This window comes from Equus caballus, chromosome 5 (genome assembly GCF_041296265.1).
Source record: "Equus caballus isolate H_3958 breed thoroughbred chromosome 5, TB-T2T, whole genome shotgun sequence".
NCBI classification, from domain to species: Eukaryota; Metazoa; Chordata; class Mammalia; order Perissodactyla; family Equidae; genus Equus; species Equus caballus.
Window position 1 is genome coordinate 47,045,415 of NC_091688.1, and position 11,783 is coordinate 47,057,197.

Genomic DNA, 11,783 nt, shown 5'->3' on the forward strand with positions numbered 1-11,783 from the left:
TGCTATACTGAGGTCCCTGATGATAACCTGGGGGAATTGAGCCCATGGCTACCTGAGAGTTTCATTGATTACTTGAAAGCTTTTCACCATGACCTGGTGCCAGTGAGACATCTGATCTGAGAGTCTCAGTTTACCTGAATGGACCACTTCAGTGCAGGGGTGGCTGTGGCTGCTGCCTCAAATTAGCAGAAAATAAGATAGATGGCTTTCTGGAAAAAGAGCTCCCAGGTCTGCACAAGAGGGCAGGGTGCTCTGAGCAGTCTGATTTATTTTTTTTTAAAATAAAGTTTGTTTTAGTACACATTCAGTATTATAATGGCAATAAAAAAGATGTTTAAGTGTCCTACTATTCTAAGATCTCCCTTTCTCCGTATATTTCAAGTTTTGTCCTGAAAGATATTATAACAACATTAGGAGATTTTTTTAAAAATGAAAAATCTCCCATATTCCATAATGTTTTCAAGGTTCATCCATGTTGTAGCATGTATCAGTATTTCATTCTTTTTTATGGCTGCATAGTATTTTATTGTATGGACACTACATTTTGTGTATCCACTTAGTTGATGGACATTTGGGTGGTATACACTTTTTAGCTCTTATGCATAATGCTGCTGTGAATATTTGTGTACAGATTTTTGTGTGAACATATTTTTTCCGTTCTCTTGGATATATAACTAGGAGTGAAATTACTGGGTATATGGTAACTGTTTAACTTTTTGAGGGATAGACGGTAGTATTTTAAGAGGTGCTGATGTGATTGTGGTTAGCTTATAGCAAGTTCAGCTAAATGGAAGATATTGTCTATCCTATTTTTTATATTGAAATAAATAAGTATTTCAGCCCACATATTTTCAGAAGTCTTGTCTTTATCTCCAGTCAAAGTAACATTTTCAGTTTTTCAAGACAAAACATGTCAAATAAACTGTCTCTGTGATTCTTTTCAATGTTTCACCGAAAGTTTGTGGTGGTGTTCTCTGTTTGTTTCTCCTTATGTAAGTCATGCCCTGAATACCCAGTTTTGTTGTATGAGCTGTTTTTTTCTCTTGTGCTTGTCTAAGTTCGCTCAGAAGCGAATGACCTGAAGCTATTCTGATCCTTAGTGTTGATTTGGTATAAATTTGTGTGGTGTGCTTTTTTATCCTGTTTTCTATGGTCAGAGTGCACTATTGTTCTGGGACAAATACATTGACTGTTAGTTACTATTCTTTTGCACTAATTTGCAGTTTCCAGACAAGTAGCAAAATGCCTCATGCCGATGTTGAAGCTGCTTCTAAGATTGAGTTCCTTCAGAATTTTTACATATGTTAGATGTGATAATTTATGTAATTATCAGTGCAGATTATTGATATTATTATCTTGGTGCTTGATTTTTCTTCTAGTCAAAATTTTCAAATATTTACTTTTTACATTATTGTCATTAAAAAAATTTTTTTTAAAAGATTGGCACCTGCGCTAACATCTGTTGCCAGTCTTCTATTTATTTTTCTTCTCCCCAAAGCCCCCCCGTACATAGTTGTATATTCTAGTTGTGAGTGCTTCTGGTTGTGCTACGTGGGACGCCGCCTCAGCATGGCTAGACGAGCAGTGCCATGTCCGCGCCCAGGATCTGAACTGGTGAAACCTGGGGCCGCCAAAGCAGAGTGTGCGAACCCAACCACTTGGCCACAGAGCCAGCCCCTACTTTTTACATTATTATTGTTATTTTATTTTATTTTTTTGAGGAAGATTAGCCCTGAGCTAACATCTGCCACCAATCCTCCTCTTTTTGCTGAGGAAGACTGGCCCTGAGCTAACATCCATGCCCATCTTCCTCTACTTTATATGTGGGACGCCTACCACAGCATGGCTTGTCAAGCGGTGCCATGTCTGCACCCGGCATCCAAACCAGCGAACCCTGGGCCGCTAAGGGAAACGTGTGCACTTAACCACTGCACCACCAGGCTGGCCCCATACTTTTCACATCATTTATAATGAAAATAATGATTACACTGAGAGTTCTTTTCTGTGAGCAAACATTGTGGAACTTTATTCATACAGTAAGGGAATCGTAGATTTCTTCGAGTATGGTTTACCTAAGTGAGATGGATGATGGAGAACAATGAGGATGCTGCTTATACTTTTTCACTTATTGAAGGCAGGTATAGTTTTGCATTTTTAAATGTTGCATTTACTTTGGAGTTTTGTTGTAGACCACTTTTCCGACTAGAAACCCATGATCTCTAACAGATGGAGGGTGTCACTAGAAAGCAGAGGAAAGTAAGTCTGATATGATAAAATGTACAAATGGCAGTTAAAATGAAAAGGTGCTTTATTTCACTAGTATTTAGAGAAATCTTATTGATGTTTTTAGTGTGTATATTATTTTTTGCTCTTCAGATTAGATATTAGAATTAAAAATTTTTTTAACAATGCTGGCAAGAGTATGGGAGAATGTAAGCTCCTGTACTCTGGTAGGAGTTTAAATTGGTATAGCCCTTCAGAGGGTAGTTTGGTACTGTCTGGCAAAATTTAAAATGCTTATACCCAGTAATTCTATTTCTGTGCTACAGAATGTTCATATGAAAGAGAAGGAATGCTTCCCACTGCATTTTATGAGGCTAATAAAACGTGATACCAAAACCAGACTAAGATAGTACACAAAAGGAAATTTACAGGCCAATTCACTCATGAACATGAAGTTCACCCAAAACGCCTGAAATAGAATCCAGCAATGTATCATAAGCCACATTGTGTTTGTCCTAAGAATTCAAGGTTGGGTTCGTATTGAAGGCTAGAAGGCAGTGGGAAGACATATTTAAAGTGCTGAAAGAAAAAACTGCCAGCCAAGAATTCTAAGTCCAGCAAAACTATCCTTCAAGAATGAAGGAGAAATTAAGACATTCCCAGATAAATAATAGCTAAGGGAGTTCATTACTAACAGACCTTCCATATAAGAAATGCTAAAGTGAGTCTTTTGGGCTTTCTGGAGTAGGGCCAAAGAACGTGCATTTTAAATAAACCCTCCTATTGATTCTTATATACCAAGACCAAAAAACAACAACAAAAACATCACAATGAGATATTTTCTATCCAGCAGACTGGTAAAAACAACGACAAAAGTCCTATGATACCAAGTGCTTGCCAGGATTTGGTACAGTGGAAAGTCTTAAACACTCTTTGTGGATCTGTAAATCAGTACAACCACTTTGGAAAACAATTTGGCATTACCTAGTAAAGTTGAAGATGTGTAGACCATATAAAGTTGTACAGACCACTATTAGAGAAACTCCTCTATCTCTGCAGCAGAAGACGTATGTAAGAATGTTCACACTGACTGTAATAGCAAAAAACTGTAAACAATCCAGATATGTATTGAGAGGAGAAGAGATTTTTAAAATGTATGGCATAAAGTGTGTGTGAAAATGAGTACATCAACATGTAAGGTACTTTCATAATTTATAAGATACATTTTATTTAGGGATGTGTACATTTGTAGTAAAACTGCAAAGAAAAACAAGGAAATGATAAAAAAATTGAGGATAATGGTTACTTCCGGACATTGGGGGAGGAGGCACACATGAGGATTTCAGTGGCTTTGGTAATGTGGGCTAAGAGATCATTACATGGGTATTTGTTTTATTTTCTTATACCTCATTTACTTAGGTTATTTCTCATGTATCACATACTATATATTATAATAAAAAATGTTAAAGATTATATAAAATATAAAACATTCGTGCTATGCTGCTGTTGAGAAGAATGATATGACTTTATGTTCTGAGTCAATGTCAGCCCTTTTTTTCTCCATAGCATTTATCCCTTTCTAACATATACAGTTTCCTGCACCCCCTTTTTTAAAAGTCTGGGTTTTTTTTGTTGTTGTTTATTTATTTATTGAGAAAGATTAGCTGTGAGCTAATATCCGTGCCCATCTTCCTCCACTGTATGTGTGGGACACCTGCCACAAAATGGCTTGATAAGCAGTGCATAGGTCCACGCCCGGAATTCAAACCAGTGAACCCCGGGTGGCCGAAGCAGAGCGCACAAACTTAACCACTACGTTACCGGGCCAGCCCTTCCTTTCCCCTTTTTTTGGAGGGAGGAAGAGTGTCTCTCTCTTGCCACTTGAAAATGAAATTCATTAGGGCAGAGTACTTTGTTCCTAACATTTTGTTCACTGCTGTATCTTAACAATTCCCAGAAAGTGATTGGGTGGGACATAGTACATGCTCAACAAGTATTTGTTGAATGAATGAATGGGTGTATGTACGTATTTTTTTTACAAAACCTAGTTTGTGTGTGTATACACACAGATATTTAAAGATCTGGAATTCTACACACCAAATTAGCCTCTAGGTAGGGGAGTAGAATTAGGGGTGGGGGTCACCACTGAGTGGGTAGAGACCATATTGCACTTTATATATATATATATTTTTTTTTTTTTCTTTTTCTTTTTTGTGAGGAAGATTGGCCCTGAACTAACATTCATTGCCAATCTTCCTCTTTTTGTTTGAGGAAGATGTCGCTGAGTTAACATCTGTGCCAATCCTCCTTTGTTTTATGTGGGATGCCACCACAGTTTGGCTTGATAAGTGGTCCTAGGTCCACGCCTGGGATCTGAACTTGCGAACCCTGGGCCACTGCAGCAGAACACACAAACCTTAACCACTACACCACGGGGCTGGCCCTATTGCAGTTTATATTTATATTCTACTGTGTTTGCATGTTTATAATAATGCATTTATTGTTTATTTTTTAATTAAAAAGGAGGAAACATCTTTGAAAATCAAGAAGCAAATTGTAAACTGGAAAAATTAACCAAAAAATAACATAATATTGACAAACCTAAACAAACTCCCTAATTTTTTGTTTTTTTGAGCAAGATTAGCCCTGAGCTAACTACTGCCAATCCTCCTCTTTTTGCTGAGGAAGCCTGGCCCTGAGCTAACATCCATGCCCATCTTCCTCTACTTTATACGTGGGACGCCTACCACAGCATGGCTTTTGCCAAGCGGTGCTGTGTTCTCTCCCGGAATCTGAACTGGTGAACCCCGGGCTGCCGAGAAGTGGAAAATGGGCACTTAACCGCTGTGCCACCGGGCCAGCCCCATGGTGTTGCTTTTTTACAAGTGTGTAAATATATCCATTTTATTTAAATCTTAGTTGTGGCAAAACACAAGGTTCTCACAGGTTGATCTAAATGATAGATTATGGTTGTACAACTCTGTGATCACCTTTGGCTCATGTTTTTATTTCAGAAGGGAAAACTGGTCAAAGGCATGTGGATATGAGCTCATTGTTAAGGCTGTTGGCTTGTTGTTTCTATATGAAGGAAATTAAGTTTCTCAATATGTGAGTTTTTTTCCCCCATGCATGTACTTTAAAGACTTCTCTTTTCTCCTCCATGCAATTGGGGAGACATATACTTTTAAGTTTGGAGCTGTTGAATTTTGAAGTGTTAAAAGTTATTCCTCTCTTTTTGCAGTATTTCTTCTGTTTCCTCTTTCCCCTGTTCTTGAAACGAGTAACATGGTTTATTTCCTGTTTTTGCTAGCTCTGGGACCATTTGGACCACGCGATGTTTTTCCAAGATTTTAGACCATTTCTAAGTAGTAATCCACTGGACCAAGATAATAGAGCCAATGAGAGGAGTCACCAAACTCACACTGACTTCTGGGGACCAAGTCGGCCTCCACGGCTGCCAGTGACTCGGAGATACAGATCACGAGGAAGTACTCGTCCTGATAGATCCCCAGCTATTGAAGGGTGAGTACAAAGTTATTTTTTAAGTTCTCTTTAAGAGTAGTTTCAATGAAAGACATATTAGCATAATCTAATTTTTTTTTTCATTGAGTTAATGATAGGTTACAATCTTGTGAAATTTCGGTTGTACATTAATGTTTGTCATTCGTGTTGTAGGTGCACCACTTCACCCTTTGTGCCCACCCCCCACCCCACCTTTCCCCTGGTATCCACTAAACTGTTCTTAGTCCACATTTTTAAATTCCTCATATAAGTGGAGTCATACACAGATTATCCTTCTCTAGCTGGCTTATTTCACTTAACATAATTCCCTCAAGGTCCATCCATGTTATTGCAAATGGAATGATTTTGTTCTGTTTTGCAGCTGAGTAGTATTCCATTGTATATATGTACCACATCTTCTTTATCCATTTGTCTGTTGATGGGCACTTAGGTTGCTTCCATGTCTTGGCTATTGTAAATAATGCTGCAGTGAACATTGAGGTGCACAGGACTTTTGGGATTGCTGACTTCAAGCTCTTTGGATAAATACCCAGTAGTGGGAGGGCTGGATCGTATGGTAGTTCTATTTTTAGTTTTTTGAGGAATCTCCATACTGTTTTCCATAGTGGCTGCACCAGTTTGCATTCCCACCATCAGTGCATGAGGGTTCCATTCTCTCTGCAACCTCTCCAACATTTGTTACTATTAGATTTAGATATTTTTGTCATTCTAATGGGTGTAAGGTGATATCTCAGTGTAGTTTTGATTTGCATTTTCCTCATGATCAGCGATGATGAACATCTTTTCATGTGCCTATTGGCCATCCGTATATCATCTTTGGAGAAATGTCTGTTCATGTCTCCAGCCCATTTTTTGATCGGGTTGTTTGATTTTTTGTTGTTGAGTAGTGAGAGTTCTTTATATATTATGGATATTAAGCCTTTGTCAGATATATGACTTGCAAATATTTTTTCCCAGTTAGTGGGTTGTTTTTTTGTTTCAATCCTGTTTTCATTTGCCTTGAGGAAGCTCTTTAGTCTGATGAAGTCCTATTTGTTTATTCTTTCTATTGTTTCCCTTCTCTGAGAAGGCATGGTGTCCGAAAAGATCCTTTTAATACTGATGTCAAAGAGTGTACTGCCTGCGTTTTCTTCCAGAAGCCTTATGGTTTCAGGTCTCACCTTTAGGTCTTTGATCCATTTTGAGTTTATTTTGGTGAATGGTGAAAAAGAATGGTCCATTTTCATTCTTTTCCATGTGGCTTTCCAGTTTTCCCAGCACCTTTTGTTGAAAAGACTTTCTTTTCTCTGTTGTATGCCCTCAGCTCCTTTGTCGAAGATAAGCTGTCCATAGATGTGTGGTTTTATTTCTGGGCTTTCAATTCTGTTCCATTGATCGGTGCACCTGTTTTTGTACCAGTACCATGCTGTTTTGATTACTGTAGCTTTGTAGTATGTTTTGAAGTCAGGGATTGTGATGCCTCCTGTTTTGTTCTTTTTTCTCAGGATTGCTTTAGAAATTCGGGGTCTTTTGTTGCCCCATAGGAATTTTAGGATTCTTTGTTCTAATTCTGTAAAGAATGTCATTGGGATTCTGATTGGGATGGTATTGAATCTGTAGATTGCTTTAGGTAGAACAGACATTTTAACTATGTTTATTCTTGCAATCCATGAACATGGAATGTCTTTCCATCTCCTTATGTTGTCATCCAATTCTCTCAGAAAGGCCTTGTAATTTTCATTATATAGGTCCTTCGCTTCCTTAGTTAAATTTACCCCAAGGTATTTTATTCTTTTTGTTGCGATTGTGAATGGTATTGTGTTCTTGAGTTCTTTTGCTGTTAGTTTGTTATTAGAATATAGAAACGCTACTGATTTATGCAAATTGATTTTATACCCTGCAACTTTGCTGTAGTTGTTGATTACTTCTAAGAGTTTGCCAATGGATTCTTTGGGGTTTTCTATATATAAGATCATGTCGTCTGCAAACAGCAAGAGTTTCACTTCTTCCCTCCCTATTTGGATTCCTTTTATTCCTTTTTCTTGCCCGATTGCTCTGGCCAGGACCTCCAGTACTATGTTGAATAAGAGTGGTGATAGAGGCCATCCTTGTCTCATTCCTGTTTTCAGGGGGATGGCGTTCAGTTGTTGCCCATTGAGTGTGATGTTGGCTATGGGTTTGTCATATATGGCCTTTATTATGTTGAGGTAGTTTCCTTCTATGCCCATTTTGTTCAGAGTTTTTATCATAAATGGCTGTTGGATCTTGTCAAATGCCTTCTCTCCATCTATTGAGATGATCATGTGGTTTTTATTCCTCTGTTTGTTGATGTGGTGTATCACGTTGATTGATTTGTGGATGTTGAACCATCCCTGTGTCCCTGGTATGAATCCCACCTGATCATGATGGATGATCCTTTTGATGAATTGCTGAATTCTGGTGGCCAAAATTTTGTTTAGAATTTTTGCATCTGTGTTCATCAGTGATATTGGCCTGTAGTTCTCTTTTTTTGTGGTGTCCTTGTCAGGCTTTGGTATCAGCGTGATGTTGGCCTCATAGAATGTGTTAGGAAGTGTTCCATCTTCCCTAATTTTTTGGAATAGCTTGAAAAGGATAGGTATTAAATCCTCGCTGAAAGTTTGGTGGAATTCCCCAGGAAAGCCGTCTGGTCCTGGGGTTTTATTCTTTGAGATGTTTTTGATTGCTGTTTCAATCTCTTTCCTTGTGATTGGTCTGTTCAAATTGTCTGCCTCTTCTTGAGTGAGCTTTGGGAGATTGTAGGAGTCCAAGAATTTATCCATTTCCTCTAGGTTATCCATTCTGTTGGCATATAGTTTTTCGTAGTATTCTCTTATAATCTGTTGTATTTCTGCAGAGTCTGTTGTTATTTCTCCTCGCTCATTTCTGATTTTGTTTATTTGAGCTTTCTCCCTTCTTTTCTTTGTAAGTCTGGTTAGTGGTTTGTCAATTTTATTTATCTTCTCAAAAAACCAGCTCTTTGTTTCATTGATCCTTTCTACTGCCTTTTTCGTTTCAATAGTATTTATTTCTGCTCTGATTTTTATTATTTCTCTCCTTCTGCTGACTTTGGGCTTTATTTGTTCTTTTTTCCCTAGTTCAGTTAGGTGTAGTTTAAGATTGCTTATTTGGGATTTTTCTTGTTTGTTAAGATGTGCCTGTATTGCGATGAATTTTCCTCTTAATACAGCTTTTGCTGTATCCCATATGAGTTGGTATGGCATGCTATCATTTTCATTTGTTTCCTGGTATTTTTTGATTTCTTCTTTAATTTCTTCAATGATCCATTGCTTGTTCAGTAGTGTGTTGTTTAGTCTCCACATCTTTGTGCCTTTGTCAGCGTTTTTCTTGTAATTAATTTCTAGCCGTATAGCATTATGATCGGAGAAGATGCTTGTTATTATTTCAATTTTTTTAAATTTGTAGAGGCTTGCATTGTTTCCCAACATATGGTCTGTCCTTGAGAATGTTCCACGTGCACTTGAGAAGAATGTGTATTCAGCTCTTTCAGGGTGGAGTGATCTATATATGTCTATTAAGTCCAATTGTTTTAGTTTTTAATTTAGCTCCACTATTTCCTTGTTGATTTTCTGTCTGGATGATCTGTCCATTGATGTGAGTGGGGTGTTGAGGTCCCCTACTATTATTGTGTTGTTTTTAACATCTTCTTTTAGGTCTGTTAATAGTTGCTTTATGAATCTTGGTGCTCCTGTGTTGGGTGCATAGATATTTATAAGCATTATTTCTTCTTGATGAAGTGTCTCTTTGATCATTATATATATTTGATCCCTCTGTCTCTCTCTTTACCTGTCTTATTTTGAAATCCGCTTTGTCTGATATAAGAATTGCAACACCTCCCTTTTTTTTCTTGCTATTAGCTTGAAGTATTGTCCTCCACCCCTTCACCCTGAGCCTGTGTTTGTTCTTGGGTCTGAGGTGTGTTTCTTGGAGGCAACAAATTGTTGGATCTTATTCTTTAATCCATTTTGCCACTCTGTGTCTTTTTATTGGAGAGTTCAATCCGTTTACATTGAGAGTGATTATTGATGCATGTGGACTTAATGCTGTCAATCTGTTGCTTATTATCTGGATTTCCTGAGTTTCTTTTCCTGTGTGCTTTAGCCTACCCTTTTAATACTGCAATTTCTTATGCTGGGTTTCTTAGATTTTTCCTTATTTATGATTTGTGACTCTGTTCTGTGTTTTAGTGTCTACCTTGAAGTTTGTATTTAGAATTTCATGTATAATATAGTCTATTCTCTGGTGGTCTCTTACTTACTTGACCAATACTGATTTAGACCCTTTGCTCTTCCCCTCCTAAATAATTATTGTCATTTCTTATTCCAACTTGTGTTATGAATTTGTAGTTAGAGTGATAAGATCGTCCTTGCTTTGGTAGTTTCCTTACCTTTACCCTAATGCTGTAGTTGAATATTTGCTATCCTGTTCTGGTTCTATCCATCGGTCTCCCTAGTCTGTGGATTGTGACCCCTTTCTCCCTTTTTTCTTTTTTCAGGTATGAGAGCCTTCTTGAGGATTTCTTGTAGTGGAGGGCTTTTAGTTACAAATTCCCTTAACTTTTGTTTGGAAAAGATTTAATTTCTCCCTCATATCTGAAGGAAATTCTTGCTGGATAGAGTATTCTTGGCTGAAGATTTTTATCTTTTAAAGCTTTGAATATGTCACTCCATTCTCTCCTGGCTTGTAAGGTTTCTGTAGAGAAATCCGCTGAAAGTCTGATAGGGGCTCCTTTGTAGGTTATTCTCTGCTTTTTTCTTACTTCCCTGAGTATTCTCTCTTTATCTTTCCTTCTTAGCATAATCTAATCTTTATAAAAAGGCTCTCATACTTACTACCTTTGTGGACAAGATGGAGATAAATTGACAGAGTGAAAATGAAGCTGAATTGAATGTCTGTTTTCAATTAGTACCAGTTAATGAATGATGATAAATTAAAGAATGATAAAACTAATGATATAGGTCTCTGGTTACCATTTTTATTAATGTCTCAGATTAATATATAGGTGATATGTTTATCAGAATTTCAGAAGATACTGAAAGGAATATAAAATACATTGAATGATATTATGATTCAAAAAGACCTCAACAGACTGGAGCAGTGGGCTTAGGAATAAATGTAGAGTCTTGTGACTGCAAGAACATTCAGCAAAAAATGTTTATTGAATGTCTTTTATGCTGGGGTGCATATACTAGACCCTGGGGATAGAATGGTCAGCAAAACACATGGTAGCTCTTGATCTTGTGGATTCCCTTTAGTAGGAATAATAAACGTTAATTTTTTAAAAATCTTTGCCGTATGTGCAGGATTGTGCTTCATCCTTAATTTGCTTGTCTCATTTAATCCATATGAATTAGTAGGTGCTATTTCTATTCTCATTTTATACAAGAATATGCCAAGAGTCAGAGAGATAAAGTAACTTGGATTGGTGGTGGATCCAGGACTTGGACCCAGGGATTTATGAATCTACCACTACGCTATCTGATACGGCAGTCACTAGCCACATGTGGTTATATCAATTTAAATTAATTAAAAGTTAATGAAACTTCAGACATGGAAACAACGTAAGTGTCTACTGATAGATGAATAAAGAAAATGTAGTGTGTGTGTGTGTGTATATATATATATATATATACACACAGTGGAATATGATTAAGCCATAAAAAAGAACTAAATCTTAGTATTTGTGACAACATAGATGGACCTTGAGGGCATTATGGTAAATGAAAGAAGTCAGAGAAGAACAAATACCGTGTAATCTCACTTACATGTGGAATCTCAAAAAAAAACAAGCTTATAGATACAGAGAACAGATTGGTGCTTGCCAGAAATGGGGAGGTTGGAGTGCATGAAACATGGGTGAAGGAGGTCAAAAGGTACAAACTTCCAGTTATAAAATAAATAAGTCATGGGGATATAATGTACAGCATGATGACTATAGTTAATAATACTGTATCGTATATTTCAAAGTTGCTGAAAGAGTAGATCTTAAAAGTTCTCATCATGGGGCCTGCGTAGCAGTT

At 37.3% G+C, this 11,783-nt stretch overlaps 1 protein-coding gene across 1 annotated transcript in view; it reads left to right on the forward strand.

Moving 5' to 3' along the window:
* The window catches only part of RNF115 (ring finger protein 115), a 73,601-nt gene that overhangs the window by 27,695 nt on the left and 34,123 nt on the right, over positions 1 to 11,783 (forward strand). The window contains exon 4 of the mRNA XM_023641318.2: positions 5,534 to 5,745. Within this exon, the coding sequence (XP_023497086.1) occupies positions 5,534 to 5,745 (212 nt within the window). The remainder of the gene's footprint in view (positions 1 to 5,533; positions 5,746 to 11,783) is intronic.